Consider the following 16,467-nt stretch of genomic DNA (forward strand, 5'->3'; position numbering starts at 1 on the left):
AAAATATTTCAAAAGTTTGATAATGAATTTAAAATAAGAAAATTCCAAGAAAAAGATGACTGGAAAACACAGTTCTAATAAACCTTGAGCGGAATTTTAATTACCTTATGTTGTTAAAGAGAAAAGCATTTTGGCGAATAAAAAAATTAGTTCACCAACATTCGGATCAAAATATATTTCTAATTTCTTATATTAGGTTGGGCTCAAATTATATCCCACCAGGTTATCAGGAAAAAATCAATTATTGTATAGGAAAACTTCTAGCCTCCTAGCCACCTAGTCTGCTAGTCGTAAAACTATTTTATATGCTGAATCCGGCGTGGGCGAATTCCTAGAAATGGACTCAAACTGAGAGCAGCAGTAATACGTTTTAAACAATTCTTCTAGAACCTTCGCCGAAATTTTTAATAACTTCTGTTTCCTTGAATATATTCAAAAAGAAAAAGAATGAGGTTTTTTTATTTTAAAAAAAGTTAAAATAAAAAATTAGGCGTCAAATTTAAAATGGAGTTTCAAACATCTACATGATCGATACTGGCGAGAACTATATAATTCATTCAGAAAGAAAACACTGAGATGATTTATGGTATACACATGTATATGGCATATGTTAGCCAAACCCTGATAAAAACTGATGAAGAATAAAATAAGAAAAAATTAAAACAAGCAGTTAAAACGCACACAAATTTCCCACGAAACTAAAGTATCTACAGGTGAAAACTATTCTATTAACACAATTTAAATCTGATGAAACTAAAATGTAGATCAATATATCACCAAATTATGTTTTATGATGATGGTATTACAAGAACAGAAAACTGACTTATCTTTCCTGCTCAGTCATTACCACATCAATGATGTTTCGTCAGTAATCAGGCTGAAAAGCTAGAAAACAAGAATAATATAAACGCGTCCATGAAATGTTTTGGGATCCATACTCTTTAACAAAGCTTTTCTAATGCAAAATAAGAAGCTGATTCCGAGATATCAGCAATTCGAAGAAAAACTTACAATTTAAGCGTAAGGTCGAAATTCTTATTAACTTGTTTTTTCGTAAAGCTCTGGGAATAAAAGAAACATCTTGGGCATATAAAGAGTCTCTAAAATGATTAACAATATTAAAATCGCATGTAAGAAGAAAAATGAATTGCTGGAAGAACAAATCTTCTGTTAAAAATTATTCATGAACCTATACAGCCCATAAACAGGCCTAAACATGCCATAAAACGTAAGTGTAGCACCACGACAGCAACTTAATGTTACAACAGAAAGTTCTTAAAAAATCTAAAAGATGAGTTCCAACCGGCTGCCAAACTTGAATACTATAACAAAAATATGCTATCGAGAAGCATTTCAGCAGTACTCTGTCTAAGGTCTATTTCTTTTTGTTTCTGAGGGATCATGTTACTATAATCTGACAACTTATCACCACAACAAACTTACAAGATGAATCTTACCAAAAGCGGGCTTGTGCAGGATTGTAGTTCTCTAAACTCCTTTGTTAGTTCTGCGAAATGTCTGCAACTGTCATCAACCCTTCGGAAAAATAAGCACGCACGAGTTTATTGGCGAATGGAACTGATTATTTCAATCGAATTAATCAGCGAACCCGAAAGTTATCAAAACCAAATGTGAAGGCTTGTTTAGTTTTTACTTGTGAGATTGTTGGAGACACGACAATGTTTCTTGGAATCTGAAAAGTCTTCCAATGTTACAAGCCCTGTGGGGCGAAAATTTTCCCCAAAACAAAACGTTGCTTGGACACTGGTCTGTATGAAACATTAAAATAAATAAAAACTTTCACACAATCTATAATATGTAACAAGGGTCAAAAACGTTAAAATAAAATACAGTATTATCAAAATGCTAGTCTACCGTAAGCATTTAAGCTGCAAGAAATGAAAATATTACTTCACATTAGGGTTGTTGGAAACATGTTTTCTTATACATTTATTAATCGTGAATGACTATGAGTTCGTGCCCAACAACCAGTAGGGCAAACATTCTCCGCGAGACAAAACGTTTGCTTGGAAACTGGAAATTTTCCATAGACAATAATAGACGCATTTTGTCTAGCTGATTAATTAAAATAAACAAACACTTGCATTATACAAAAGATTTACTAAAGCATAAAAATGCAAAAATGCAAAAATGCGTATTCAAGACGCCATTATCAAGCCTGAGTAACAATTAAAATGCAATGTGTTTAAATATCGGTTTCAAAGTCTCTAGATTTGCATAACAACAACCATAAAGATTCCCTAGACAAATACTTTCGCCCGGACAGAGTCAGCTTGCACGTTGAAGTTCGGCTAAAGCTTGCTAATAAAAAGCACCTCTTCGATGTGAAATGCAGTCCAAGTTTTAATGTGCTATAACTTGAATGCTATCAAGGATATGCAATCGAGAAGAATTTCAGCAGCATTGAGCATTCTGTCCAGGATAAATTTCGTCTCCTTATCTAAGGGCTCATGTTTTAATATTAAAACTTACCAGCACAACAAAGTTCAGTGTTCTTACCAAAAGCGGACTTGCATAGAGTTGTAGTTCTCTAAACTTCTTTGTTAGTCCTTTTAAATGTCTGGAAACTATCGTCAACCTTTCCGAAGAAACAGCATGTGAGTTTATTGGTTAATGCATACTGCTGCATTTTATGGGTCAGTCAAACGGTTATCAAAGATACATCGGGCTAAATGGTTGTGGATACTCGAACTTCAAACACTCTCAGCAATTTGAAATAAGTCAACTCCAAGAATTATGGCCGCAAGTTGTGGTAGTCACAGCTTTATCAATATTTTAAAAGATTATTGAGAGCTTTGAGCCGAATTTTAATTACTTCCAAAATAAGGTGCTGAATCCACTTTCAGAACATTTCAGGAAAATAACTTAAATTGAAACAAATAGTTTTAATAATCCAAAACATTCTTTAGACGTTTCGGACGAATTTTGGTCACTTTCTATCCGCCACTTGAACTCACAGTAAAAAAAAACTTCTTAGGTGAATAAAAAGTTCCTCAAGTTGCAAAGTAGAATAAAAAATAAATGGGTATCAGAAAATAAGATCTGCTAGTAGAAACTATTCTTGAACCTAAACAGTAGACTATCGGGCTTAAAAATCTCATAAAACTAAAATATAGCGCATAACAGTTCAATAAAACTGAAAACCTGTTAACAAAAATGCCTGGCACAACTTGAACAGCGTTACAGATTTACTTAAGCAGCATTCTGTTTGAACTATATCCCTTTTCAGGGTTTCGGCTGAGGGCTCATGTTATAATCTAACAAGTTATCAGCACAAACATTTTTCAATATTCTTACCTAAAGCAGGCTTACGCAGGGCTTGAGCCTATCTCTCAACGTAGGTTTGCGGTGTTAAACGACTAGTTCTAGCAACTAATAAGTTTGCAACTATTATCAACCCTTCTGAAAAACAAATCACGTGATATTATAGGCCAATCAATACTGCTGGAATATATATTGTCCATTATATTATAGGGAACACCCTTCAGTGTAGTTTTTACACTTTGTAAAAATAGATTTTATGCCGTTATGCTGGCCAATCAGTAGCCTGCGAACGCAGAAGTATTTCCAGCTGTCACTAATCAGGTAGAAAATGCTTTTTATTATAGAAAATGTAGGTTAAAGGTAGAGAATTTTGGGAATAGCTTCGAACTAAGTTGTTACAGATAGGTCAATATAAGATACTGAATCCGAGATGAGCAAATTCCCAGAAGAGGAACTCAAGCTGAGGGCAGCTGTTATAATTAAAGAGTTTTTCTAGAATCTTCGCCGACACTTTGAATACCTCCTCTGTTAACAAAAAGTGTTCATCAAGGAAAGGAATCATAACTTTTTATTCTTTTAATATAAAATAAGAACTAATATGGGGATGCGAGGAGACAACTGAGATTACGGTACATCGAATTTTGTAAACATCTACTGGCTCAATACTGGTGAAAACTATTCATTCTTACATTCTATGGAGATGATCAGTATGGTGTACACATGTACCGTATTTACTCGAATAAGTGCCGCATTTAGGGCCAAAAAGTTAATAAGCGCCGCCCCGAATGAGCGCCGCAGTCCCGACAACCTCGTTCCCAGGGTCTCTCTCTGGAACAAGGTCTGGAGCAACATCGGGACTGCTCTGGATCAGTCCCGATGCGGCGTTTTTTTTAGGAATTCTGTTAAACTAAAAACAGCACAACAAAGCCACTCTAAAACAAACTAAGACATTTCTTTCCATCACAAGCGTTGTTTTTCAGTTCAAAGTGATTGTTTTTCTGCTCTCCCATTAGTTTTTCTATCCAACATTCTTACAATACGTAGTTCTGTAAATGCTGTAAAGGCCGCGAACTTTGCTAGGACAGCTAGCGCTACTTCTCTCTTCAGCAAGAGACGAAGACTGACAGTCAAAAAACGCAATTTTTAATTACTGTAATGAAATCCTTTGTGGCGTCCAAATTTTAAATAAGCGCCGCACTTGAGGAGCGAAAAATTTGCGCTTATTTGAGTAAGTACGGTACATGACATTTGCAACCCAAGACATGTTACGTGTTGGTAGAGAATAATTCAAGAAAAAAAAATTGAAACGTAGAAAACCTTTTGATGAAAACTAAAATAAAAGAGTCTTATTCTTGTGAAAACAGTTTATAATTATCGAGTCTATTTAAACACGCTTTAAATCTGATGAAACTAAATTTAGTTCTAATTATCACCGAAATGTTGTTTTATTTTATGTTGTATTTCTGAAGAGTTTTGTACCTCAATGCTTAAAGGTAGTAAACAAGGATATATAAACAGGTCAAAATATTGGAATGATTGTGGCCTGGCTCAGGGGAGAAGAAAGTCGGCACTTTTATTTGACGGCATAGCGGTGCCTGGAAACAGGGCAAGCCTGTGTCAATCAAGCCGTTGCTACGAAAGACGTCACCCAAAGTTTGTTTTTCTCAGAAAGATTTAAATATCAATGACTGTATGCGTGTGAAATGCGAATAGTGGCGGTTTTTGCGTTTGATGTTTCACGCAGCTGAGATCAGTGTTTTGCATTTTCATCCAGATTTCTCACCTGATGTTTCACGTCACTGAGAATGTTTTGGTGGCGTGGAATAACAAGAGAAAATTTGTCACTGTTGACATTTATAATTAACAACCAAAAATGGTAAATCATTTCAAATTAAGGAGCAAACAAAATGCAAATAGCTACTGTATTGTGTTTTGAGCACGGTCAAGACCAAAACATGCGAACTAAACAATAAACTTTGTCAAGCTATTCACTACGCTCTTTGCAACCATTCGATAGCTACTGCGCACGCTCGGTTGCCCGGCACCGCTATGAAATGATTGACAATGAAACAAAAAATTTGGGGCAAGTAAAAAATGCTTTAAATAAAATATGTAGAAATATTTTATGCCGCGATGCTAACTCTAGATCATCCTTTAAGGGCAATCTTCAATATGGAGGTCAGAGAATTGACATGACTAGCAAAGATCAGTGTAACACAGCATAGACACTATACAATTTAATCATAAACAATAAAGTTACAAATGGCAGTAAAAGATGTACAAGTAATGCTTTTCAACAGCCACGACATCTGCAATCAGGTTAATTGTTCACTCTGTAGTCTATGATTTGGAATTATTACAGTATCGGGGTCGTGCGAAAGGTTGTAGACTCAACTCTCAACGGGGAATCGGACTTTTAGTCCTATACCTTTGCAAAACTTTTTTAAACTTTCTTAAATTTCTTACTAATGCTGTTCATATTAAAGAAAAACAGGGAGTTGTTACTTCAAAAGGGCGGTACCCCAGTGGCTTTACACCGCAGTTTATTATCTACTTACAGACTAACTAATTTCAAAACGTTCGTGTACTGGAAAACCAGTAAACGTTCGACCTAAATGTCCTGGTTCAACGGTTCCAAGACATCGTTCAAAACAGTGGTAAAATTATCTCCTAGGTGAAATAGTGGTAAAATAAATATCAAACAAGAGTAGTAGATAAGTTCTCCTTGTATGTTTGTTACTTTATTGTTTCTTAAATTATGACTTAGTCCATAATTGAGCGCCTCCGTTTTGGGTTACTAATACTTTGTAATAAATTCCGACTTGCTTGTAAGTCAATTTTTGTTAATGCCAATGTTTTTTCCATTTAGTTAACTGTCATTAAAAACTATTCCTTTTTATTCCTTGATTCTTTCTTCAAAAATCGCTGCAAGCTCCTCATTAAAAAACCTCAAAACTTCCTCGTTTGTAACTGTCATAAAGTCCACCTCATCTCGGAGTTTCTTCGAAACGTTCTTTCCGATCTTCTCGAGATCACTCCTCTTGAGCCAATCCCACAACATTTCTTTCGATGCCTCATGTGCTTTCTCCATGCCCTCTTTGGCTATTCTCATCTGTTCCTCTCTCAGAAGATTCATTACTCTTGTATAAGGAATTGCCAATGAGGGCTCCATTCCATTCCTAGCTTTGGCAAAGAAAACAAGCGCCGATGCAAAGAAGTCTTCATCAAAGGAAATATCTTTAACTTCCTCCTTCACGAATAATTGGAACTCGTCCTCACTCTTTCTCTGGTCGTTGCGTTCATTAGTTTGTAGAAGCCACAGTTTACACAGAGTTCTTGAAAGCGTAGATTGGTAAGCATACAAAGACACATTTACCAACTTTTCTATCTTTTGGCGCTCCGCAGGCGAGATTCTTTGTAAATCTGCTATAACGTCTTTGCACTTGCCAACAAAAACTGAGTGGAGAGAGCTTAGCAGCTGTCTGTGATCTTCACTGGAGATATTTCTGTCTTGCATCTTTAGGAGATGGTCCCCCAATAGCAAACCAAGACCTTGAAGATATGAGTTTGACTGATAAGTCAGAGACTGAAGGCGTTTCAGTAAATTCACCGTCTTTGGCAAAATTTTTCTTCTCACTTCAGCGACAATGGTAGCGGCTTCATTCATTTTGGATGGATCTTCATATTCCAGAGTGTTGCTCCGTGGAATGAAGAAATGGGGCAGCCGATGTGCCTGCAAACACTCTTGGAGACGATCCAAAATCAACAGAAGACAGTTAGCGGAGTTATCCTCTCTCCAAAAATCTGCCTGTTTCCTCTCGCTTTCCCAAAAGAGCAAGTGCTTCAAGCAGTACGTTGATATCACCTTCGGAAAGTAACATTTCTTAATCATTTTCAACAAAACCATGACATGTCGTTGCACTGAAGACACACTCTCGCCAAGTTTATTTTCGGCCACTGAAAAGGACGTTTTCCATTCTGTGTTGTCCATCGTCATTTTTCCTTCTTTGCATTCCTCCTGTAGACCTGCGGAACTAGCACCTGACAGCTCCGGATTTTGGCAATAACTGAGCAAATCAACGGGATCACCAATACGCTTTCCTCTGCCAACCGGGGCCAAATGACAACCAGCGTCAAATATTTCCTGGACAAGTTCGGGTGAGGGCCAACCACTTGGCCTCGGTCGGACCAACCATTCCATAGCAGGTTCTGGCCACGCTATTGGATATTTGAAAACGCCTGTCTGATCTTCCTCGTAACTTGGAAAACCTCCGGACTCAAGTTTACGCACAGGACCGTGGAGATCGTATGACCACGAACCCTTTTCGCCATCAAATTGATTTGATTCAAGGCCAGCCATGGAATGATATTCATCCGCTGAAGGAAGCAAAAAAGAATGGTGCAGATAGGAAACGTTCTTGTAACGCGGTCGATGATCTTTCCATTCTTTGGTCAGCCTGAGCTTTGCATACTTTGGGTCGTCCTCGATATGTTCAACAGTGAATATGGGTATCAGTTTCTTTTCACTATTTTCAACAAAAGAATCATTAGCTTCCATCCTATCAAGATCAGGCTGCCAATGTTCAAGCACACTGCCACGAAAATCAACCACACTACCGCGTTCAACATCAGTTTTTCGAAGGAAAAACTGAGGGATACAAAATCCTTCAACTCGACTTCCAGCCACTATGGTTGCTTCCGATGGACTGACGAGAGATTCTTGATCTTCCCGCTGTGCTTCGTTCCATGTTTGCCACCCAAACCAATCTGCGTACACATATTCTACAGGAAACATGCAGTTGATCAGCGCAGAAAACGGCTGAACCCATATGTTTGACGTTTCATCAAAGCCTTGCGGGTGATTCTGTAGAAAAGAAGGCAATATGGTTGCGTTACACTCAGAGGGTCACACGATCTTTTCTTCCTAACCAGGACGTGCGCCTTACTTGTATCTAACTGGAAAAATGTTACTCTACAACTCAAAAAGATAAAACCAACTAATAAAGCTAAAGCTATCAAGAAAAAAAAAACTCCAAAACCTTATATAAGAACGCTAGCTAATTCTGAACACATTTGTCATGAAGTTACAGGGTAACTGTTTATGTAATGCAATTTTACACAATTCTGAGCTACCTTAGATTTATGGATACAAACCCTTTTTAATAAAGTGTTGGTAAAGTTCAGTTCCCAAGTTAGCCTTATATTCGAAAACTAATTAATGCTCATTGTTCAAAATTAAATAGTTACACAAAAAACACACATTTAAATTAAGGATGTTGTGGCTATTATCCTTTTTGCTGTCAAGGTTCAATTCAGATTAAAAGTCAGATTTTCAGTTTTATCTGGATCAGACACAAACACAAGTACAAAGGAAAATATCAACATAACAAAGAAACACTGTGGTTTCCGCAGACGCTACATACCGATACTGCCACAACCATTTTGACTGCAAGTGATTAGATCTCAGGCCTGTAAAAGTAAGTTGTGATATTGTTTGCGTCAGCATTGTCAGGGATTGTAAGCTAGGATGTTTATTGTTTTCGATTTACATAGTTACGTGCAACTAGTAAATGAAACTGGCGTAGAAAGGGGAATAAGAGGAAGACTGAAACGGATTTTCTACCTTCAAAAATTAAGGCACATAATTTTTTGTGATCCGCCATTCGTGACAGTGAAAAGAAGAAGTACTTCAGGTAGAATTTAAACAGAAACTTTCCGCCACACTTGTTAATCGTCTATGTTCTTGATTTTGATCCCGATCACGAGCGTGGAGAGGGGGTGGGTTGAACGGTTTTGAACGAAGAACCTCAACGGGTTGTGTTATTTAAAGCACCTCAACTTTCAAAATAGCCGCAAGAGCATTTTCCCATACCCACTTGCAGAACTACGTACACCTTCGGCACGGCACATGTTATTACCATCGCAAAAGTAAATGTAAACCCCTACATACCCCGTGCGCCTTAATCCTGCGTGAGTTTTGTTAAGATAAATCAAATGTTCCGTGAGCTTCAACATACAAAAGTACTTTGGTTTTACCTGAACCGTAAGGTAATACTCGAGAATACACAAACCACCTATAATATAAACAGTGAAAAGAATTGTTTCTCGCTTATACAAGACCATACACCGAATGCAAATATGGCGGACCACTCGGTTGTTGCCTGGGACGAGCTGCATGAAAGCGAGGCTAGTCAGGCTTCGGTGTTGTGTTCATTCTCGTCCCCATAGCCCTTTCGTTTCTCTTAGCCGGCTGGGCCTTGGCACGAGGAAACAAAGGGCTCTGGGGACACAGGATTTCCAGTCCTAGATTCTAGGACTTCCGGTCTTCATGTATGCAGTCATGACGTTTCAAAAGAATGTATGAGAGAGTCGTTACATTTTCGACTTCCGTTTAGGAATTCTTTGTTCGAAACAGCCAATCAAAAAAATTCGAATTAATTCAAAAATCATATGTCCCCAGAGCCCTCCGTTTTCTCGTGCCAATCCGGCTAAGAGAATCGAAAGGGCTATGGGGACGAGAATGTGTTGTGTTTTGACAATGCTTTCGTACAGAAGTCTTGCTTATTCATCGATCTGGTGTGTTTCTTTTCGCTGCTGCTACGAGTTGCTGTGTTTCTAGAAGTGTTCACTGTTTGCCTCTAAGGGAAAAAGTGGATCAATGCAATTCGTTGAGACGAAACAAAGGAGTTCGCGATCGCCGCGGGAACTACCGGTATTGAGGTTTGTTCGCTACATTTCAGGTTCGAAGATCTTAGAAAATTTCGTTTAAATGACGAGCTTATGTGGTGTCTGGTGGTGTTGCAGCACGAGTTACATGGCCAGGACCTTTCCCAAGGTAAAGGAAAGCTCCACTTCCAAGACATCCTCTGTCTCAAAAGAAGATGTTCATGTCCGGCTTTGTTCGCGTACGATCCACTCGCACGGAATCGCACGATCAAATACTAACCAAGTGAATAAAATTCAACGGCCCCGATAGTTAAAGCTAGTGAAAACATTGAGCCAAATAAGAAAGACTTGGAGCTAAATGTGATCGCTTACACATTTTTCTAAGATCTTCTAACCTGAAACATAGCGAACAAATTAACAGTTCTCGCGGCGATCGTGAACTCCTTTGTACTCCTTTCTTTCGTCTCAGCGAATTGCATTGATCCAATTTTTCCCTAAGAGGCAAACAGTGAACACTTCTATCACTTCTCGTGGCATTCAGAAACACAGCAACTCATAGGAGTAGCGAAAAGAGACACACCAGAACGAAAGCATTGTCAAAACAAAACACCGAAGCCTGACTAGCCTCGCTTTTATGCAGCTCGTCCCAGGCACCAACCGAGTGATCCGCCATATTTGCATTCGGTGTATGGGTTCAATATTAACAGTCATCAAGTTGAAAACACATTACATTCTTCTCTTTCCTCCCTTTTCCTCTATCGGTGTTGTATTAATGAAGCGAAGGGAAAAAAGTGTACGCGAAAGCCAATCTGGAAATATTGGTCTCTAGAAAGTAGTCGCGTTTGCTCGGTTCGATGACATATGATTGGAGATTTGAACTAACCAAGCAAACACGCTGCTGTTTTCAAGTTTAGCTATTTTCAAATAAGAGCAAATAAAATAACGTCTATAACTGTGTTATAATTGTTATACATACTAATACTTATCTGAAACTAACACCGCCAAACCCGCAGACAGAACACCTTGAATAGATTCGGTACCCTTAATCACAACTGAATACAAGACTTAAGATTAAACTAAATAAGAAATTTAGAACTTCAACCATGTTTTAAAAAGGGAATGACAGGTGTTAGTAGCATATAGGGGAAGTATAAACAGGCGAATACTTGCAATAAAGCAGATCTACATATTATTTGCGACTGCTTTTTGCAACTTTTTATAAAGCGAACTAGATTACCAAGCTGTTAATGTATTACATTCTTATATCTTACTTCAATGGAGACTTCACGCTCACTGTTGTCTAAGCTTAAATTCTTTGGTACCCCTTTCTGCAGGTTTCCGCGTTTAAGTGGATCTGATCCTTGCAGGCAATTCTCTCTTTTATTGCGGTCTTAATGATATAATGATACTGCAATAGCTTACTAATAGCACAAGCGTGCAGTTGCTTCAGCTCCTTAATTTTTTTCGTGGAGCTAAAAAAGGAAATATAAAACGTTACTCAAGAGATTATTTTTAGCAACCACTGACGCCACCCATGCAAAAGAGTCTGAAAACCAAGACTCATTCCAGCTTTTCTCAGCGTAAATTTAAGCTTATGTCGGGAATTAAACGTTCGCTCTAAATTTACAAATTGAGCAAAGGATGACAAAGGCTACGTAGTGGAGATGAGTAGAATTATTTATTCTAGGTTTCAGCTTCCAGTTAGCGACATCAAGGCATTCAGTTTCGGAAATTTAGGAGTTTACCTTTCAGTTTTTAGTGTTACATTGTTAGCTGTTTTTTTTTCGAATTTGGCTTTGAAGGGGTTACGTTTTAGATTTCAGTTTTCAACATGTAGGTTTAAGCTGCAGTTTTCTGCATTAAGCCACGGTTAAATTTTAGTTTTGACACGGGCGACAGCCAGGACAGCCGAAAGGGGAGAGAAGATGATAGAGATAGTCCACGTGCTGTTATCCCCGCTATATCAACAACGGGAAATTGAAATCTACTAAGCTTCCAGTGAGCTTGTGCCGGCAACATTTATAGAACCAAACGCATTTTTTATTTAAAGAACTATCAGTTGACCTAATAACCATTCTCTGACGCATTTTAAACACAAAGAAACCACTGAAAAAGGTCTTTCGATGAAGACAGAGCAAAATAAATTAATCTAACCGCGTCCTCGATCATTTCCAGGTCTTTTAATCCTTTAAGTATGCTATCTTTATCGATATTTTCAATCATGGTACAAAACATTGTTTTTAACTCAGAAGAAACATCAAAATAATGCATAGTACCGCATAGAAAGAGCTATCACTGAGTAGTTCCGAAAGGAAATTATGTAACTATGATAATCGCAATAAACCGTAAAATTCCGATTATAAGCCCTGGGCTTATACAGCTTCGTAAGGGGTTTTGGGTGGGCTTATAAACGGAGGGGCTTATATCGGAGGGGGACAAAAGTCTTAATAAAAGCATTTATGTTTAGCCCTGTTCAATGCTGTTATCCAGCAGTGAAGGGCTTATATCTGTGGGGGGGGGGGGGGAATTATGACCGGATATATTTTTTGTTGTTGTTTCCAGGTAGATGAGCCTATACTGACCAGGGAGGCTTCAGTAATTATAAGCGAATGGGGGGGGGGGGCTATAACCGGAATTTTACGGTATGCTGCAGTTCCTGTAAGGACCTTTCTACGTTAAAATGTTTGACTACAAATAATAAAAGGAACGAATCTGGAACAAGCGTTGAATCGGGTGCAGCTCAATCCTTTAAAATTGGTTCACGCATAAAAGTTGGCTTTATATCAAATAAAATTGATGAATCATTCATTCTTTTTTTCATCAGGAAAGCTAACATACCTATTACTGATTTATGCTTAAGGCTTGTTTTCATCCTTGTACTTGCTTTGCGACCGTTTTGACCGCTTGTGACCGCTTACTTCGTGAAACGGTTACCGCAACGGTAGTTGCCTCACAGGATTATAAACTAAGCGTAATACGCGATCATCGAGTCCATTTTATACCTTTGCCTCGTCGTGTTTTCGACACTACTGATTCTCTCGGGATTTATTAAATTTTTCCTTTCTTCAAAATTGTTCTTATTTTTCTGTTCTTACTTGTTCTTTTACTTAGCTGTCTTCAAAAATGTCTCATTGTTTGTCTTTCATTCGCTCTTGAAATATCGCTGTAATTTCCCTATTAAATAACCTCTCCATGTCTTCTTGCGTAATGATAGCCTCTGTGCTTTCCAACTTTCCTTGGAATTCTTTGGATAATTTTTCTGTAACATCCTTTAAGTCGCTTCTCTTCAGCAAATCCAAAATTCCTTTAAATTGTGCTTTTCCTTCTTCCACGTTCTCCTTGGCTATTTGCATCTGTTCCTCTCTCAGGAGCTTCATCACTCTTGTAGTCGGAATTTCCAACGAGGGCTCAGCTCCATTTTTCGCTCTGTCGAGGAAGACAAGTGCCAGTGCAAGAAATGCATCATCAAAGGAAAGATCCTTGACTTCTTTCTTTACGAATGACTTGAATTCGTCCTCACTCTCGTCATGGTATTCATCAAGCTGCCACAATTTGTACAGATTTCTTGCCAGTATCGATTGGTAAGCATTTAAAGCTACATTTAACTCCCTTTCGATGTCTGTCGAGCTCTCCTGAATTCTTCGTATACTTGCTATGACATCCTTGCACTTGCCCACAAAACGTGAGTGGAGAGATCTTAGGAGTACCTTTTGATCTTTGTGGTTTTGTTCTTGCATTCTTAGGAGATCGCCTTCCAATTGCAGACCAATATCTTTAAGGTATGTGCTTGACAGATAACTCATTGACTGAAGCCTTTTCAGTAAGCTGACTGTCTTTGGTAAAATGTTACTTCTTACTTCACCAACAATCACAGCAGCTTCCTTAAGACTGGCAGGATCTTCATACTGTAAAAGGTTACTCTCGGGCATGATGTAATGTGGCAGATGATGTGCCTTCAAACACTCTTGGAGACGATCCAACAGGAACAAAAGGCAATTGGCGGAGTTTTCTTCTTTCCAAAAGACCTCTTCTTGTTTCTCGCATTCCCAAAACAACAGATTCTTCAAATAATACGTTGAAATCACATCGGGAAAGTAAAACTTCTTGATCATCTTTAACAAAACCATGACGTGTCGTTGCACGGGAGTGACACTCTCTCCAAGTCTATTTTCGGCCAGGGAAAAGGATATCCTCCATTCCGTTTCATCCATGGCATCTTTTCCTCCGTTGTCACTCGCAGATGGCACTGTGGAACTGGTTACTGACAGTTCCGGCTTTTGGCAATAATACAGTGTTTCTACCGGCTCATCAGCGCGCTTTCCTCTCCCAACAGGGGCCAAATGACATCCAGCGTCAAATATTTCCTGTATCAGTTCAGGTGAGGGCCAGCCACTTGGACGCTGTCGGATCAACCATTCCATAGCAGGCTCTGGCCACGCGATTGGATATTTGAAAACGCCTGTCTGGTCTTCCTCATAACTTGAAAAACCTCCGGACTCAAGTTTACGTACAGGACCGTGGAGATCGTAGGACCACGCGCTCTTTTGGCCGTCGAAACGCGTTTCTTCAAGGCCTTTCATTGAATGTTCTGCTGAAGGCAGCAGAAACGAATGGTGAAGAAAGGAAACATTCTTGTAACGCGGTCGATGATCTTTCCACTCCTTGGTCAGTCTGAGCTTTGCGTATCTTGGGTCGTCTTCGGCATGTTCAGCAGTAAAAATAGGTATCAGTTTCTTTTCATTATTTTCCACAAAGGGATCATTTGCTGTCATCGTGTCACGATCAGGCTGCCAATGTTCTTGTAAGACCTGAAGAGGGTTGACATGGTCAATGTCACTTTTTCTGAGTACAAGTTGAGGGATACAGAATCCTTCAACGCGACTTCCAGCCTCTTTTGTGGCATCCGATGGACTTGTGAGACATTCTGGATCTGCCCGCTGTGCTTCGTTGTTTGTTTGCCATCCAAGCCAATCTGCGTAGACATACTCCACAGGAAACATACAGTTAATCAACGCAGAAAATGGCTGAAGCCATATGTTTGATGTTTGATCAAAGTCAAACGAGGAGTGCTGTAGAGGAAAAAGGAAATTGCTGAGTTACACAACGCTAGCACGCAGTGGGATTTGGCATTGTGTGACGAATCAAAAACAAAAGGTTGAGCAAAAACACTTGGGACACTCGTTGCTCACCGTTGCTCTACAGAGATCTGTAGAGAAACGTGAAATGTTGGCCTGTGCTCTCGGTAGTAGTATTATGTTTATGTAAATTTTCACTGAATTTATGGCCAAGCATACTTTTGTATGTGCGTATCACCACCGGCCTCGCTCTTGACTGTCTTTAATACGTTTGTGCCAACTTGCACGTTAACTGTAGTTGTAATTGAAGACTAATTGACCTCGTACCTCCAGTCATCAAATTCTAAAGTTTCTGCTTAATAAAGGAAGTAAATTCGGACTTCAAACAACGAAATGAACTACCATTTTGTAAAGCAAAGTTTCCTTTTTTTCTAATATGTGTGAATATAGTTCAATTTAGCTCGTTTATTAAACATAATGTGTTCAGAGAACTCGATTGCTCAAAATGCGGCTTTTTGTAAGCAAAATAAGTCAGTCTATAAATTGACGACCAATGACCCTTAAGGTGGATTTCCACTGACGCGTAAATATTTACGTACGTAAAACGTGCGTAAAAAAAGATACGTAGGCAAATTTCCACTGTCGCGTAAAAAGTAATAAAAAGCGTTTCCTTTTTACGCGCGTTGAACGTGCGTAAATGCCCGCCATACTGAATTATCAAGTTGGTTAATAGAGTGCGTGATTGTCGGCCATATTGGAGGAGTATAACAATAAATTGTTTTTCCTTTGGGAAAAAAATCATTAACATTTTTATGCAAATATCTCGTTGCTTGACTCTTCCAACATGGCTGACATGAAAACACTTTGTACCACACGCTAGTAAGAAATGCGTGAATATGATCAAGAGGCATTTTATAAATACTTCCGAAAGACACCATCAAGTAAAAATAGATTTGAAGCGACCTTCCCGGATTGCCGTTTCAACGCCTACGTGACCTAACGCCAGGCGTTTTCTTTCACCACTGCGTTCGTGTAATTTGGTTCTGTAGTCAGTTCTATAGATTATTGCTGGAAATGTTCAAACTTTTTTCGATGAGAAGTGCTTTTACATCTGAATGTTTTCTCAAGTAAATCGACGGCAATTAAAAACAAAATGGTTTTTCACATGGTAAGTGGTGTCATGTGACAAAATCCAAGAGTATGATTGGGTAAATCGCTGCGTAACCGCAGACAGCCGCGAAAAAAGTTAAACTCAGTTCAACTTTTTTGAAAACACTCGCGATCGCTACGTGCGTATACGTGCGTGTAGCGAACGTAAATACCAAGAAAAAAACGTGGCACTGGAAATTGGACAACGTAAATTCGACGCACGTAATCGCGCGCGTAAAATTTCATATTTAAGTACGTTTACAGTTCTTACGTACGTTAACACGCGTCAACA

The 16,467-nt window shown here is 38.7% G+C and overlaps 3 protein-coding genes across 3 annotated transcripts in view; 1 reads left to right on the forward strand and 2 right to left on the reverse strand.

Moving 5' to 3' along the window:
* The window catches only part of LOC144649479 (cyclic GMP-AMP synthase-like receptor 2), a 113,772-nt gene that overhangs the window by 90,099 nt on the left and 7,206 nt on the right, over positions 1–16,467 (forward strand). The window lies entirely within an intron of this gene.
* Positions 5,449–9,402, reverse strand: LOC144649476 (uncharacterized). The gene is made up of 2 exons (XM_078508961.1): positions 8,709–9,402; positions 5,449–8,149 (listed from the first exon to the last, which is right to left on the reverse strand). The coding sequence occupies exons 1-2, from the start codon at positions 8,724–8,726 to the stop codon at positions 6,182–6,184; spliced, it is 1,986 nt and encodes a 661-aa protein (XP_078365087.1). The 5' UTR covers positions 8,727–9,402; the 3' UTR covers positions 5,449–6,181.
* Positions 12,038–15,451, reverse strand: LOC144649477 (cyclic GMP-AMP synthase-like receptor 2). Its single transcript, XM_078508962.1, has 2 exons — positions 15,429–15,451; positions 12,038–15,020 (listed from the first exon to the last, which is right to left on the reverse strand). Exons 1-2 carry the CDS (start codon positions 15,429–15,431, stop codon positions 13,080–13,082), a joined length of 1,944 nt encoding a protein of 647 aa, XP_078365088.1. The 5' UTR covers positions 15,432–15,451; the 3' UTR covers positions 12,038–13,079.

The sequence above is a fragment of the Oculina patagonica genome, chromosome 4 (genome assembly GCF_052425735.1).
Source record: "Oculina patagonica isolate OP01 chromosome 4, crgOcupat, whole genome shotgun sequence".
NCBI lineage: Eukaryota > Metazoa > Cnidaria > Anthozoa > Scleractinia > Oculinidae > Oculina > Oculina patagonica.